Source organism: Mustela erminea, chromosome 8 (assembly GCF_009829155.1).
Source record: "Mustela erminea isolate mMusErm1 chromosome 8, mMusErm1.Pri, whole genome shotgun sequence".
Taxonomy (NCBI): domain Eukaryota; kingdom Metazoa; phylum Chordata; class Mammalia; order Carnivora; family Mustelidae; genus Mustela; species Mustela erminea.
In genome coordinates this window covers 46,611,691-46,628,588 of record NC_045621.1, presented here as the reverse complement: position 1 = coordinate 46,628,588, position 16,898 = coordinate 46,611,691, and the positions used below count along the sequence as shown (strand labels likewise).

The window sequence follows — 16,898 nt, the reverse complement described above, 5'->3', positions numbered from 1 at the left end:
GTGAAAAAGAATAAGGCTGGAGGCATCACAATCCCAGAGTTCAAGCTGTACCACAAAGCTGCAGTCATCAAAACAGTGTGGTATGGCCGCAACAACAGACAAACAGATCAATGGAACACAATGGAAAACCCAGAAATAAACCCACGGTTAAATGATCAATTAATCTCTGGCAATGGAAGCAAGAATATGCAATGGGAAAAAGGAGGTCTCTTCGACAAATGGTGTTGGGGAAATTGGACAGCCACGTGCAAAAGAATGAAACTGGACCACTTTCTCACACCACACAGAAAAATAAAAATGTATTAAAGACCTAAATGTGAGACCATAAAAATCCTAGCGGAAAATAGACTGTAACTTCTCAGGCATCAACCTTAGCAACATCTTCCTAGCTATCTCTCTTGACGCAAAGGAAACAAAAGCAAAAATAGGCTATCGGGATCACATCAAAATAAGTTTTTGCACAACAGAGGAAACAATCAACAAAACACAAAGGTAACCTACTGAAATGGAGAAGGTATTTGCAAATGCCATGTCTGATACAGGGTTAGTGTCAAAATGTACGAAGAACTTACACATCTCAACACCCCAAAACAAAATTATCCAATAAAAATGGCCAGAAGACATGAACAGACATTTCTCTAAAGAAGACCTACAGATGGCCAACAGACACATGGAAAGATGCTCAACATCACTTGTTGTCAGGGAAATGCAAATGGAAACCACAATGAGATATTGCATCACACCTGTTAGGACGACTTTAAAACTCAAAAAGGAAAGTGTTGGTGAGGTTGTGAAGAAAAAGGAGCCCTCATGCACTGTTGGCAGGAATGCAAACTGGTGCAGCCGTTCTAGAAAACAGTATGGAGGGCCCTCAAAAAATTAAAATAGAATTACCACATGATCCATGGATCACACTACTGGGCATTTACCCAAAGAAAAAGAAAACACTAATTTGAAAAGACATACACACCTCTGTGTTGGTAGCAGCATTATTTACAATAGCAAAGACGTGGAAGCATCCCAAGTATCCATCCACAGATGAATGGATAAGGAAGGTGTGGTGTACGTACAATGGAATATTATTTGGCCATAAAAAAGAATGAAATCTTGCTCTTTGCATCAACATGGATGGATCTAGAGAGTATGGTATCAAGTGAAATATGCCAGCCAGAGAAAGACAAATACCATATGATTTCTTGTATGTGGAATTTGAGAAACAAAACAAATGAACAAAGGAAAAGAGGCAAACCAAGAAACAGACCTTGAACTATAGACAACACACCGAGGGTCTCCAGAGGGGAGGTGGGTAGGGGGATGGGTGAAACAGGTGATGGTCATCAGAGCGCGCTTCTCACGATGAGCCCTGAGTCACGTACAGATGGGCTGAACCACTAGACCGCATACCTGAAACTTGGAGAACACTGTATGTAAACTACCCTGGAACTGAGGATGAAAATAAAACAATTAAACAACGATCTCAAAAAGCTTTCTCAAAGTCGCTCACCCTGCCGGGAGTGATAAGATTCTCTATGCCGACCAAGTCCCGCTGCAGCTCTGTCAGCTTCTGGAGGTTTTCCAGCCGGGCGAGGCTGTGCTGGAGAGTGGAGGTCACCTCTGTGATGGCCTGGAGGGCATCTGCGGGGAGAGACCTCTCAGTACAGGTGCCCAGGCAGGTGGGCATGGGTGGGAACCCCCCCCCCCACCCGCCTTAGTGATAGGAACTGGCATTTTAAAAGTTTTAATTCAGGGAATGTTCTACTCCCAACTCCTCACAGGACTGCCATTCACGGTTTTCAGCAGGTGGCCCAGCAGGTGGGGGTCCCTGCAGATGACCCGGAACTGGGACTTACTCAGCCCAAACTGATGACTAGCGGACACTCAAGCTCGGTAAAGGGAAAGAAAAGTCTTGGTAAATAACTCACATTCTGGGCACAGCTGTGTTCTTTCGGGAGAATTACCTACTGTAGTTCAAAGGCTAAATAATTTGCATCTTGGGGCGCCTGGGTGGCTCAGTGGGTTAAGCCTCTGCCTTCTGCTCAGGTCATGATCTCAGGGTCTTGGGATCGAGCCCAGCATCAGGCTCTCTGCTCAGCAGGGAACCTGCTTCCTCCTATCTCTCTGCCTGCCTCTCTGCCTACTTGTGATCTCTCTGTCAAATAAATTAAATCTTTAAAAAAAAATAATTTGCATCTTTAAAACATTTGTACTATTCTCCTTGACTGGGGATGCTCATCTTACAGTTCCAGTCCGGACAGGAGGGTTCAGAATTAGAAAGGGAAACTTATTCACATGGAACACAGAGGCCGACACTGAGGGCGGTGTTCATGGTCCTGACCAGGCTGCACTGCGATCAGCCTGCTGGAATCGCTCAGAGAGTCTGCTGTCTTCCCACCAGGAACCCCACTGACACCGTGGCCACAGTGCCTGGTGGTCCCAAGAGGGGCCCCCTTGGCTCTGCCCCTGCAGGTTGGCTGCTCCCAGTGGGGTGAGGACACCTGCCTCACGGCTTTAAGGGATAAAGTCAGGTAAGAAAGGACACGCTGTTGCAAGTTATTCCTCTATAAATGATGTGTGTGACAGTGTGACACAGTGAACTGCTGTAAGAGCCCCAGGGATGCTCCCACAGGGCCATAGGAAGATGTCCTACCCGGGGGCAGCTCTGCGCATATTCCTGAGCTCCTGCCCCATCCGGCTTTGCCATCCTTCAGGGCCCCACTCAAGTCTGGACACGAGGTTGGGTGGAGACTTGCTTTGCTCCACTTGTCCAGCAAGGGCAGCCTCACCTGTGCCTGCCTCAGACAGCATCCTGTTCTCCTCACTCAACCACTGCACGTGCAAGGCGTGCAGAGCCAGTAGGCTCAGTGGCCACCTGGGCTCGGACCGTCACTGTACTGGCCCTGGAAGCTGTTGGAAGCCAGGGATGCAGTTCCGACCTGGGGTTGACTGAGGCCCCTTGGCACCCCCATACCTGGGTCTCCACAGAACCACCGTGCAGTTGGCAGATTGTCAACACGCTTGGCGCCAGGCCCCTGCCGGGCACCACCCTCGGGACACACTGACCGAAAGACAAAACGACAATGCATGGCCTCGGCTATCCCCGGACCTAAGGGAGACACTTTTGTCCAACAGGTTCCAGCTTGAGCTTCCCCTGTGGCCTGTGCATGGAAGAGCAGGTGGGACAGGGCCCCACTGAGCATGTCCCTCATTGGTGGCTCCCCTGGGGCTCTGTGGACAGCCTTGATAGGCCCTGTAGCGAACCCACCTAGGTGGCTGGCTTAGCAACGCTCGGGCATGTTCACCGTTTCCGCAGCACGTTTGGAAATGTGGCCTCACTGGGGTTCTGCGTCGGCCAAGTCCTGCCCAGGAGGAGCCCCCTGGGGTCAAGAGGGCTGGGCCTTCTCCCACACTCTGGCCTCCAGCACCCCCCACCCTGGCCCCCCGACCACCCCAGCGCCCCAACACACAGCGGTGGGGCTTCAGACAGGCACCGCACTTCAAGTTTCCCTCAAAAGGCCTGGAAGCATTTCTAACCATTTTTGTCCTTCCCCTTAACAGAGAGAAAACACCTGCTTTCAGGATGATGAGAAAGGAAGATGTCTTACAACCCATCGGAAAGCATCTTATCTACACCCCTTTAGGACCAGGGGAGACCAGTGAGAAGGAGAAGCTGAGTCATTGCTCATCTTCCCGTGACAGCCGTACACTTACTCGTAAAAACCTGCAGCACCAGATGAACTCAACTAGAACATCTATAGGATTCAGAGCTCAGGGTTTATGTTCCTCTGTCTCTTTAACAAAAAAAATGACCAAGTCCATCTAGATCAGAAACTTCTAACAGGCCATCCTGACCCAAATGGTCACTCTAGAGCCAAGGCTTGGAGGACAGAAACATCCCTGGCAGCAGGTCACTCTGAGAGTGGCCCTGCACCCTCAGTATGCCGGGCTGGGGGGGCCCCTCAGAGCAAGAGTTGACCTTCCAAGGTGACAGGAGTCCCTCCCTACACCACAGATGTGCAGCCCAAACAGGCTGCCCCCCGCAGCTGCCCCCAATAACCTGCTGGAGCACAGCCGGTAGCAGAGACCAGCACTGAGCACCCCAGGCCCAGCCAGGCTGACGCTGCACACCCTGTCCTCCCCACGGGCAGAGGCCCCAGCCCCGAAGCCCTAGCGGCTCCTGCCTGCGTGGCCAGGCGCCCCGCTCACCGTGGCAGTCAGCGTGGTCGGGGTGTGCCGGCCCATAGTGCGTGCACAGGCGGCCCAGCAGCAGGCGGTAGTGCAGCAGGCGCTGGATGGGCTTCAGCAGGAAGGCGTTGAGGGGCAGGTAGCAGACCTTCTGGAGCTCGAACTCTCTGTACACTGCCTCGAGCTTCTTCAAGCGTTTGGTGGCCTTTTCCAGTTCTGTCAGGACTTCATCATGCCTTTGGAAGCAGCTGGTGAAGCCCTGTGGAGGCACAAGAGGGGGGCCAATTAGGATAGGAGCCATAGACAAGGAGGGCCACCGGATGGCCTGCCCAGCGTGGGTATCAACCATGAGCTGGAAGTCCCTGTGGGCAGAACAGGGAAGAAGGGCTCACTTGCAGCCAGGGACTGCCCCATAGGCTGGGGACACAGGGCTTCAGCTCCCTACCAGGACGGATGAAGGGCTGAGGCTGGAACCTGACTCAAAGGACCCGGTGCTCGGCAGAGGGAGGAAACCTCTTACCCTGGCTCTGCCCTCCCAGAGGCTGCAAGCTGCAGGCAGCAGGGTGGAGGTTCGCCCCCATCACCCGAGAGGGAATCATCACTGCCAACGTCTTCACTGCCCAAGTCCAAGAACACACGTGTATGGATTCTGAGTCTTAGATATTAAACCCAACCAGTCCCTCCTTACCTCCTGGAAGGTTTTAACAGGACATCAATTTGTTTTCCTAATATCACTAAACGTAATGTCGGTGATGTGATAGCCTCAGGAAGATGGTGTGTAGTTTGATGTTTTGGGATAGATGGGAACGACTAACTTACCGCCTGGCTGAGAAAACCAAAACAAGGCTCCGGGTAAGAAAGGCGGCTCTGGGCAGGGCTACCTGAAGACACAGCTGAGTGACCCTGTGGGTCCCTCGGTCTCTAGGACTGGAACAGAGCCTATGTGTAAGTCGGGAGTCTGGCTGCATCAGGCAGAAGGGGCCACAGGCCTCGGCGGGAGGTGGCAGGCAGCCTGGTGAGTGGACATGAGGGCCTGGGGGCCCAGAGACGTGCAAGTGGGATGGAGTCTCTGGGCAGGATGCCGCGAGGCTGCCCCAGGATGGACACCAAGTGGGGCAGGCCTGTCCCAGGTCTGTTTAGCCAGAGGAAGACCCCTGAACAGTGAAACCACAGCTGGCCCCTTTGTTTTCAACGCCTGTGACAACTGGTCCTGATGAGAGGACATCTTGCTTCTGCCATGTTGCTGACCTTGAGTCATTCTCTTTGTACTTTCTTTGGCACTTTACCTGAGGGAGTCCTATCACCTCTGAGGAAAAACCCTGCATTATGAGCCAGCAGGTGTGTGGACACAACTCTCAACGCTGGCCTAGACAGGCTCTGCACATCCCACTGCAGGCTGCTGAGCTCAGCAAAGGAGACAGCAGCTGCACATGGACTGGTCAGTGGGGGGCTGATGTCCCACTGCACCCTCGCGGGTGTCACCTGTGAGGACTTCCAGCTCGTGGGTGAAGTGGGTGCAGTGGGACAAAGCAGGAAAAAAACCACTTTGAGGGGAACACTGTCCTGAAGGGAATGTAGTCCTGAGGGGACGCTGTGCTGAGGGGGATGCTGTCCTGAAGGATCCACCAGCATCAAGAGCATCAGCCCATAGCACCTACACCTTCTCTTGCTGTCCTGTGGGGGAGGCCCCACTGAGGGAGCTCTGTCCCAACGGTTTGCAGTCTTAATGGGAATGCAGTCCTGAGAAAAAAGGTATCCTGATGGGAACAGAAACCTGAGGGGAATGCTAAGCTGAAGGGAATGCTGTCCTGAAGGGGGCGCAGTCCTGGGGGGAAAACTGCTCTGAGAGGAACGCTGTCCTGAAGGGAATGCGGTCCCAAGAGGAATGTTGTACTGAGGGGGATGCTGTCCTGAGGAAAAACTGCTCTGAAGGGAATGTTCTGCAGGGAACTCTGTGCTGAGGGGAATGCTGTCCTGAGGGGGACACTGTGCTGCGGGGAACACTGTTCTGAGGGGAATGTTGTTCTTGGAAGAATACTGTCATGAGTGGAATGCTGTCTTTGGGGAAACGCTGTTGGGACAGGGAACCTGTCCTTAGAAGAAAACTGCTCTGACGGTAAAACTGCTGAAGGGGACCTTGTACTGAGAAGAAAACTGCTCTAAAGGGAATGCTGACCCAGAGGGGATGCTATACTGGGGAGAAAACTGCTCTGAGGGGAATGCTGTCCTGAGGAAAAAACAGCTTTGAGGGGAACACTGTCCTGAAGGGAATGCAGTCCTAAGGGGACGCTGTATTGAGGGGGATGCTGTCCTGAAGGAACGCTGTCCTGAGGAGAAAGCTGCTCTGAGAAGGATGCTACCCTGAGGAGAAAACTGCTCTGAGGGGAATGCTGTCCTGGAGGGAACTCTGTTCTGAGAGGAATTCTGTCCTGAGGGAAATGGTGTCCTAGGGAGAAAACTGCTCTGAGGGGAATGCAGTCCTGAAGGGAGTGGAATAATGTCCTGAGGGAGAGCTATCCTGAGGGGAGTGCTATCCTGCTATCCTAGCTTCCTGAGGGAGAAGCGGTCCTGAAGGAAATGCTGTCCTGAGGAGGATGCTGTCCTGAAGGGAATGTGGTCCTGAGAAGAAAATTATTCTGAGGGGCATGTTGTCCTGGAGGGAATGCTGTCCTGGAGGGGATGCTGTTGTGAGGAGAAAACTTCTCTGAGGGGAAAACTGTCCTAAAGGCAATGCTGTCCTGAGGGGAAAGCTGTCCTGGGGAGGAATGCTGCCCTGAGGAGGATGCTGTCCTGTGGGTGTCGCCGTCCTGGGGACAATGCTGAGGTTGCACTGTCAGTTGCTAGGGGTAGAGTCATCATAGCAACCCGCACTACCTTTAACTGATGCATGTTCCTGAGCAGGATGTCCCCGATTCGTTGATGACCGCCTGGGACATGGGTGTCAGAAGACCCTTCCCTGGAGTAGAAATGAACAAATATGGTCAAAATGTTGTTAAAGCTTGTGCGCTCTACTCTGGTGGATGCTTGTGTGACAGGCTGTTCTAGTTAGAGGCAGAATGGCAGTGAGATGCTTGAGGTGGAAGGCCCATATTTGACAGAAACAGTTAACATTTGATCATTCTCTAAAAGATGGTAATCGGCAAAAAAAGGAATCATCTACTTTTAACTTACATCTCTCATTCTCCTTTCTGGAATAGGATGAATAAAAGTGGCTGTTATAAGTTTATCCCTCCCCCAAGTTTAAAAAATATACTTCAGTGAAACAATGATTCTTGTGAATTAGTTTTTGAAGCTGGGAAGTTCCTGAGAACAGGGACAGGGTAGAGCTGTCCCACGTGGGGGTCCAGTGCAGGGGCCGCCCGTGTGTGAAGAGGGTTACCAGAGTGTCAGCCTCTGCTCCACCTCACGCAGGAAGCCTCTGTGGAACTCATAGATGGGGTCTATGTTGGAGAAGAGCAGGGTCATCAGGTCTGCGGGCATGGCATCCTCCTTGACCACAGCACTGCGGAACCACTGCAGGAAGAGTCAGGGTGACCGAGGGACCTTGCCCCTGAGGGTCCGAAGCCACAGGGACACCCAGCACTGACCCAAGAATCCCCACTGGGACAGCCCAATCAGTGCTACAGCTTATCCTCTCAGCTGACCACCCATTTTCACATTATAAGAAAACAATTCTGGGTGAAAAGCTTCAAACAGATACTCCTAGTTTTATAAAAACATTGGACGCAATATTCTGACCTTCAGTATGCTTTAAGGCAAATATATTTAACAGAACGTAAACATGTACATCTCATGAAGGCCAAGAGCTCCTTCTCAGGAGGGATCGTCCAGCTCTGGTTAGATTTAGGAGGTATTAATGAAGACAAAGTAATAAAGGATCTTAGGTTTCATACCACAGTGAGAACTTCTAAATCCTTCAGGTATGTTCGTTCTGTAGCGAGAATCTCCTTGGCTATGAAATAGGCCTCATCTGCTGCCATGCTCTGCAAGAAGCACAGAGCAAGTAAGCACGTGTCTGTCAGCCACTTCACTGAGGTTCATGGCTCACGCTTCCTTCTGCTCCAGTTCACACTATCACACGCTTTTCATCTATAATTCTTGACCGGATTTCCTTCTGAGTAAAAATATAAACACAGTTGAATCTCCCTCACATGTTTTTCTCATTTTATGTTATTCCCTTTTTTAAAAAAAGATTTTATTTATTCATTCTGAGAGAGAGGCTGTGCACACACAAGGGGTGGGGCCGGGGTGGGGGAGGCAGAGGGAGAAGGAGACTTCCCGCTGAGCAGGGAGTCCCACACGGGGCTCGATTCCAGGACTCTGAGATTTCGACCTGAGCTGAAGGCAGACCTTAACCATGTGAGCTGCCCAGGCGCCCCTATGGTGATTTTTCTGAGGGGAAAAAAAAAATCACTGTTCAAATATCAATATCTATTATTGAAGCTTATTACTGGCTTTGTGATCAAATTATTGTTCTGGTATCACTACCAGGGGTGTAGCTGGTGTAGACACATGCATGTGTATATATGCATATATGTGACTCTAAAAGATTAAGTCTAACTTCCAAACGTCATTAAAACTGCACACATAGTCCTAACTGTGCCCCACGTTAGAGCACTGGGCCAGCTAGCATACTTGGTGTGCCATCCCTAGGAATTCTCAGCTCTCCATCAGGGCCTCTGCCTGATGTTCAGATGCTGGCAGCCAAGTCAGGAGCAGGAATGTAGGCCCTACCAGCCCCACAGCTCTTGGCATGCCAGCAGTGGACAGGCATCATGCTGCACCTGGGAAGGCCTGTGTCTTGGCCCCACAGGGCCCCTTCACAACCTGAACACCTCAGGGAGTTGCCTCTGTCAAAGTCCAGCTCAAAGGCCCCTCTTCTGTCCTTTCCCACCTAGTGGAGCGGTGGTTCTGTTCCATCCCTAGCATGCTCCCCTGTAGCTCCTCCACCAGGCAGAGGACCTTAGGGTTGACTGTCCCTGAGGTCACCATGCACACATCCACAGAGCACGGGCCAGTCCCAAATAGGCTCCCAAGACGTACCCAGAAAGAGAGGTCCCTGCCCTGGAGCTGACAGTTAAGGAAGTAAAAGCAGAAGGGGTTGGGCTGGAGGCCCAGTGGTGCAGGGTAGCCACAGCCCCTAGCAGAGGAGATGGGGCAGCCTGGAGTGGGAAACAGGCTGGAGGTCAAGGGTGAGGGCAGGCACAAGAGATAAGTGAGCTGGTTACTGGTGGGGAAGGCAGGGGGGTCCTCCAGGGTCTCTCAGAGCACAGTGGGTGCACTGGGTCCCCAGGACAAGGCTGGCTGCCACACTAACAGCAGCACGGGAGGCTGGGGTTCAGCAGAAGGCCTCTGCACCATCTGGGCTCCACAGCCAGGCAGGGCCCCAGATACAACCTCAAGGTCAATTCTGGTGTGGATAGAGGTCTGAGGGACAGAGAAGGCAAGGGTGGACTGTTTTTAGGCCCAAACCAAGGGAAAAAGCTGCTATCCCTAAGGTAGCAGGTTTGGGGAGGAAGGTCAAGGGGTCAGGTTTGCATGAGTCTGGGATGGACTTCAGATGTCAGCTGGAAGTTGGCAGGGGAGGCTGGGCTGGAGGCTGATATTTGGGGGGCCACATCTTCCCTGTGCCTCCAGCCCCCAGGTGAAGTTTACCAGAGGCTGCAGTGTTCTTACAGTGGTGACACAGGCGCATTCCTCCTGTGTGCCTTGGAGACCACAGCTATGGCTGTGTCCCCTCCCCCATACCAGGAATATTCCACATAACCCACTCTTCCCAAATAAACAACAGCCGCTCTGTCCCAGTGGCCAGGTGAGCCTACTCTGTGTTCTCATGATGCTGGGGTCCTGCTAGCATCTTGGAGCACCCACCCCTGGTCCCTGGAGCTCCGTCCCTCTCCCCACAGAGTGACAATCCTCATGCTTTCCAGTTCTTTCTTTTTAGGCTTTGTTCTATTAAAACATGACTTTTTCAAATCCCAATTCACTTTACAAAAGTCACATCTCCTCTGGAGTTTGGTGTGCCCAGCAAGCTCTCTGGGGTCAGAGCCAGCCCCAAGAGGCCCACGTTCATGGTCAGGAGGCTCGAGGCCCCCATAATACTGCACGTCCACGAGTGCGCATGCATGGTTGGCAAGCCAGCTTCCTGGCTTCCTGGCACCTCAGCCCTGAGTGTATCCTGCAGAAACAGGGTCACCCTGAGGTTCTAGACCCACTCATCTCCTGTGGGGGGTGAGGTGCCCCGAGAGAAATGCTCAGAAACACAGCCACGGCAGTGTCACTGAGGAGCTCACAACCATGTCCCAGAGACCCTCAGTTAGTGACAGGGGACACCAGGAGTGTAGTGGTCAGGTGTGCTCATGGATGGCCTGTGTATCCAGGGCAAAGACAACCTCTTAGGGCACCTCTCAGGGGAGCTGCTCCCTGGGAGCCACCCAGCCGGTCGGCCAGGGAGCGAAGCGAGTTCCCTTGAGCTGATGGCACCGTGGCCAGCAGCTGAGACCCACACAGCACCTCAGCCTCCATACCTGCCAGCCATGGTTGGTCCTCACAGAGTCCTAGCGGAAAGAGGGGGACGTAGGACACGCTGGTGCAGAGGACGCCAGGAGGCCAGCGGGCACAGGCACTCCCGCCCAGGGGTCGGCACAGAGCTGAGCAGCTAGATGCAAGGAAGGCCCACAGGGCCAAGTTCCCTGAGCGGCCTGGCTTCTAGCAGGAACATGAAGCCTGCAGCTCTCAGCACTCGCTTGGGGGGCTGCCCCGGCCATCATCTGGGAGTCCACTGGCACCCACTGCCCCTTGGCTGTGCAGCCCCCAGCAGGTGGGTGGCATGCGGGGCTGGTAACCTTGAGGCAGCACTGTTGGCAAGGAGAGGAGGCAGGGGCAGCTCTCAGTGGGGGGCAGATCCTGGGGTCCCAGTGTGCAGATGCAGCCCCCCAGCCTCCTGCTCCGAGGCCTGGTCTGGATGTGAATGCCATGGCCACCTACCATGACCCAGGTGGTGATTCTCTGGTGTTACAGTCATTGCCCTACAGAACCATCTAAAGGACTATTTTTTGTAGTACAGAAAGGTATAAGTTAACATTTCGTTTTTTTTACACAGCTTTCTAGCCATTCTGTTTCTGCACTAAAGCAACAGTGAGCTAAACGGATGGACGTAGGGTTTCAAAGTAAATAAATAAAAACATCCTCAACCCAATCATCTTGCCACCAAAGAGAGTGTCCAAGGGACCATGTCTGCCCACCAGCTGGAGGAGGATGGAGGCCTGAGGGGTGGGCCTGCAGGCCCTGCACATGGAGCTGGGGTTCAGGGACCCCCACTCTCGCTGGGCCACCTCACATGCCAGCATGCCTTCTGACTCAAGGGTCTGCTCTCCTGGAAGTGGGGCCCAGGGAGGAGTGTGTGCTCAGAGGGCTCACCAGTCCTCTCACTGGTCTACTCCACCTCTCGGAAGCTCATGTGTCCCACGCACAGTGGCCCTGGGCTCGACTCGCTCTCTGGGCACTTCAGGATGGAACCCATGGCATGACAAGGCATTCTTAGATGTCAGCTCTCCCACATGACAGGCGCTGTGAGGCAGGGTCCCACCGACCTGTGGCCATCTTGCTCCCCACATTCAGGGGGACAGATATCCCCTGGGTTGCCACAGTCCATAGTCCATTATTTTAACCATTCTCTTTCCCAAGCCTCCAAATACCCAGCCTCTTTGTCCTTTCTTGTCCCTCCCACAGAGCTGCATGCCCAGGCTGCCTTGTCTGTTTCGCCACCACTCAGGTGTGGGGCACAGGCCAGGAGACTGGGAATGGCCACACGATGGGTACCACTGTCTCTGGCCATCACCTCGTCTTCAAGCTCGGGTGCTCCCACCTGCCAGCCTCTGAGCGTGTGCCCTCACTCCTATCCCCGAAAACAGAGAGAAACCTGTGGGCACCGCCTCAACTTCCTACTATAAACACACACCTCACATATCCCTCCTCCCCAGCTACTTCTCCAGTGCGGACCCCACACCCTCTTTCAGAACCCACTCACCCATGATCCCAACAAAATGGGGTCCCTAGTCACCCTCCCTTAGTACCCAAGCCTTCTCCTCCCAAATACACAATTATTCAAGAAAGTGCCTAACAAGGGAGGGAAGCCAGGAGGCTAAGGGCTCCCCAAGGTCTAACCATTCCCTTTCACCCCCACCCGAAACCCACAGGTGCCAGGAAGTGCTGTTAAATGAATAAGGGAGTCTGCTTTTGTGCAAAGGTAGCTGAGATGTCCCAGTTGACATGTGGCTTTCAGGACAGATTTCACTGGGGGAGCCAGCACCCCCCGCGCAGAGCCTGCCCTGCCCACTCCAGCTTCCCTGCAAACCAGGCCCACCAGCAGCAAGTTGTCTGCTGGGGAAGTGCCCACCTTGTGTTTCGGCTGCTCCTCGCTGTCCGTCCTGGCTCCGCCAACGTGGCTAAGGACAGGGCTCAGGAGGGGGGACAAGCTTTGCCCAGTTGGGCCCAGGGTCACCTGAGACGCAGGGCTCAGGCTCAGTGGGCTCTTCCGAGTGGTGGGAGAAGGCTGAGGGACTCTCCATGGAAAGGCCTGGAATTGAACGGGGCAGGGGGATGGAGCAAGAATGAGAAAGGGCTGCCACGCTGGCCAGACAGCAGTTGTCAGCATGCTTTAGCCCACATTAGCTTAATGCTACCACCAGCCACCTTCTGGGAGGTGTGTAAACGAAGCCTCGGTCACATTACAGTTGTCGCTGTGACACAGTGAGATGCCAAGCAGGTTGGGCGGCTGGCCAATCCAGTTCCAGAGACCAACCACTGGTGGTTTGGACACCCAGGGACTCAGCATGTCTGGGGTTCTCCTCTGCTCTACACAAGATGCAGCTGTGATAAAATAAGCAGCACAAAGAGTTCCGAGCAGAAGGTGCCATCTGAGAGGGGCACCTTTCATGCATGCTCAACGAAAGGCAGACTGTGGAGGCTGCACATGAGGGCTGGGTTACAGCTTGGGTGAACACGTCTGTCATTGAAGGACACACTTGTTAATCACGAAAAAACTGCATCAATGGAAATTTCCCATACTTTTTTCTACTTTGGATTTTAACAAACAAGGATTTCGTATTGGTTTTCTTGAATCATACACAAAACCAGTACTTTCTTATTAAAACAAAGTTTGCTTTTGACTAAGCAGCCGCCAAAATTCTGGTCTAGTTCTAAGCGGCTGCTGATGAGGCAGACTCCACCACACATTTTATACTAAAGGAGTCTCTTATCAAGAATTATGTCTCAAAAGGTTATGTCTAATGTTTTCTACGGGACATCAGTAAGTGTTCAATGCCAAGTCTTAAATATATCTTTAGAGCAGAGTTTTATATATTAACTTAGAAGCTATTTGTAACAGAAATTGACCTTAGGCTTATAATTGTACAGCCATTCCAACACCGCAGCTCCTGAGATTTCTGCCTGCCACTGAGTGCACGAACACAGTAGTAACTGGCCCAGGACTCCCGGAGCCTCCCCCCCCACCCCCACCGCTGGCTTCAGAGCACGATACTCTTATACCCTAGTCACACTTCAAACTCAAGTCACCTACAGACAGTTTATAAAACCCAAACTTGGCTTCTTTGGCCTAAAACCTGTACATGGGCAGGCAGGCAGGTTAGCGCATAGGGGCTCCTTGGAGGACACTGCTGGGCCGAGCGCCAGCTCCCTGGGCGGGCACAGGCCTCCATGCCAGCCACCCCGCAGCCTGGCCAGCGGGCTGCAGGGAGGGTCCTTGTTTTCACATTGACAAATACGGAGCTCTGGAAGGCTGCAGTGAGCTGTCAGGCAGGGGTCCTGCCCAGGGGCATCTGTGGGTGAACTAACAATGCGATGATGACAGAATTTTCCTGTGGGATTTCTCACCACTACACACTCACTGATAGTGCAAACCTGGACAATGTTGAGTATGAAATTATTAACGAGTTTATTAGAAGTTGCTTTTATTACACAGGTTAAGATATGCTAAGCAACCTAAAATCACATGGAATTCCTTTGTTTCCCCAGCCCACACGGAGTGCGGAAGCCAAGGGCTTTGCTGGTCCCTTCAGTGTGGAGGACCCCCTGTGTGGGGAAAGGGCGCGTTTCCAAAGATGAGCTACTTATGTTTTATAATCCAAAACCCTTTTGGTTCCGAATAGGCCCAGAATTGTGTAATGAGATACTTTTACACATGGAGAATTCAGAAAAAAGTCCAGAAGCTACTACCAACAGATCTTATTTTTCAATTGTACCAAAGTGTGAAAGCCCGTGTCTCACACTTACTGGTTACGAAATTAGGCTAAGCTCAGTGCTCCACTCTGTCCCCCAGTGCCTCACATAGCATCCCCCTTGAAGACGGGCAGTCCTACTGCAAGTTAATAGTGGACAGTTTCCCAAAAAGTAGCTACAGACTTGACTTCATATTTAAAGAATAGACGGTGGAGCTCGAGGAGGAGGTCCCCATGAAAGTGTCGGGAATGGGCTCCGGGGGCTGTGGGGCCTGGCAAACAGGGCAGGGTCAGGGTGCACTCATTGGGCCATTGAATTAGAGAATGCAACTTCCGATAAATGGCCCCTTGGTGATGAACTTGTGAAAGGAGCTGCCCGTGCAGGAGACTGCTCATTTGGAAAAAAACTATTGTGCTTCTAGGGAGGTTCAAAGTTATCTTTGATATGATCACTGCAGACATCGACTCATAATTTAGTAAACAGATTAAAAAGTACCACAAACTGCCATTAAACATTTGTTTTTATTAAATCTGTCAACTACAGCAAAACATTATAAATCATGTCTACTTCACATTACGTCAACCCAGATCCTACCAGACAAAATAAAAGTGTGGGGAGATGAGCTTTCAAGCCAGTGGCACAGGCATGCAGCCCATCTGCACTCAAGGCTGTTTGGAGGGTGCACCCATGGCTCCAGGCCCGATCCTGTGTGGGTCAGCCTTAACACTGTGTGTGAAGTTCCCTATGCACACGCTCCACCCGGAGAACACAGGCACAGGGCATGGCTCTGCAGGGTGCACGCCAGGAGAGGCAGAAGCCAAGGTGCTTGAGGCCGGCGGCTCTGCACCGTGTGCTGGTGGGTGTGCAAAGGCACTACTGTTAGAAACTCCCTGCCGCAGGGAACCTCATCAACACTGACAGTGCACAGCAGAATGCGGGTCTTAGGGTTTTTTTTTTTTAAATGCTGAATGTCGTTTTAGATACCACAGAGTACATTTAGCCTTAACTGCCATGGAAAGAATCTTAAACATTTGTAAAAACAGACTCCTGTGTCCAAGGTCCTCCACCAAAAAATTGCAAGAATATTTTTCTGAATTACTAGAGTGCCTCCCATCGAATCCACTTAGACCACAAGGGGGTGCTTTGCCGTTCCACTGCAGCATCAAGAATGACTGATTCTTTACCCATGCTCCAGGACTTTTGGAAATTCTTCAATTTCCAGCATCAAATTATTTGAAACTGATAGACACAGACAGTAGTTACATTCTACTGAACTCCACATTCCTGCTGGAGGGGGACCACGCCATCCAACCTGTGGTTCAAGACAGGTCCTGTACTCAAAGGGGCAAGTTAGAAGGTTTGAGCATCTTCAAGGACATACATTTAAAACTGTCAACAGTAAGTAACTCTGACAGGTGATTTTATTTTGAAAAATTTCTAAATATTTGTTTTATAATTTTTGAAACATCATTTTAAAAAGCACAGTATTATCCTTCTATGTTCCCCTTCACTTTATTCACCTATGTGGTGAAAGATCAGTATCAGAATTAGAGCAAAAGTTAAGCTTATTTTCATTTCATACCATTAAATTCTTTTTCAGAACTCTGTAATAAACAATCTTGAAAATTCTGCCTGAGGTGGAAGGAGAATTGGCTTTGGTTTGGAAAATTCAGGGTCAAGTATGAAGGTTGACAGTAGGAGTAAGATCCAGAAACTCCCTCTTTGGCTTGAACAATGGGTCGTTAATTTTGTAAGATGAAAAAACTAAACTGTACCAAGAACCCAAGTAAATGTGAGCTTAACAAGTTAGCAGAAAACTAATTCTGGCTCCACTTTTGGACTAGGATGTTGCAAGTCCCTTTTACCCAAAATCTGGCTCAAAAATATAAGTGTGGGAGGAAGAAAAATGGCTGGTATGCAGGAGTACAAATATTAGCTCCTCTCACTGTCATTGCAGGCCTCCTCTGCCTCACCTCTGCCACTTGACAAATGGCAGAGCAGGGTCTGACCTGTGCTGTACGCTTTCCATGGCGCGAGGGGGCTCACCCATGGCCACACCCACAAGGTTCTGAGCAGATGGCCTGGCATTATGGGTCTTAGGGTGTGAGTATGGCTGGGGTGACCCCAAGTTCAGAGGGTGATGTCAATACACATGGTGCCCCCAAGAAGCACTTTCAGTCTTTCCTAGTTAAGGAATAAACAAGACTCCCTGTTAAGGAAAATATGTGTTCTAGCCTACAACACAGTCACACTTTGGGGCATCTGTCCAGATCAGCACCTGCAGGTGTGGAGTCCCCTGCGTGTGGGTTCTATCAGAGGACACAGCTTGTCTACAGGTCTCTGGAACTGCCTATGCAACAAGGGCATGGTACCACACATGAACTATCCCGAGAAACCAAAGAGCCTGCAGGTGATGCTCGACAGGAAAGAAACATAACCTGGGTTAACGTAATTAAAAAATAAGTGCCATATAGTTT

The 16,898-nt window shown here is 51.5% G+C and overlaps 1 protein-coding gene across 1 annotated transcript in view; it reads right to left on the bottom strand.

Annotated features, from left to right (window-relative positions):
• The window catches only part of FARP2 (FERM, ARH/RhoGEF and pleckstrin domain protein 2), a 113,558-nt gene that overhangs the window by 11,202 nt on the left and 85,458 nt on the right, over positions 1–16,898 (bottom strand). Inside the window, exons 14-19 of the mRNA XM_032355477.1 lie at positions 12,581–12,744; positions 8,076–8,165; positions 7,562–7,695; positions 7,057–7,138; positions 4,204–4,441; positions 1,505–1,635 (exon numbers count right to left, since the gene is read on the bottom strand). Coding sequence (XP_032211368.1) covers positions 1,505–1,635; positions 4,204–4,441; positions 7,057–7,138; positions 7,562–7,695; positions 8,076–8,165; positions 12,581–12,744 — 839 coding nt within the window. The remainder of the gene's footprint in view (positions 1–1,504; positions 1,636–4,203; positions 4,442–7,056; positions 7,139–7,561; positions 7,696–8,075; positions 8,166–12,580; positions 12,745–16,898) is intronic.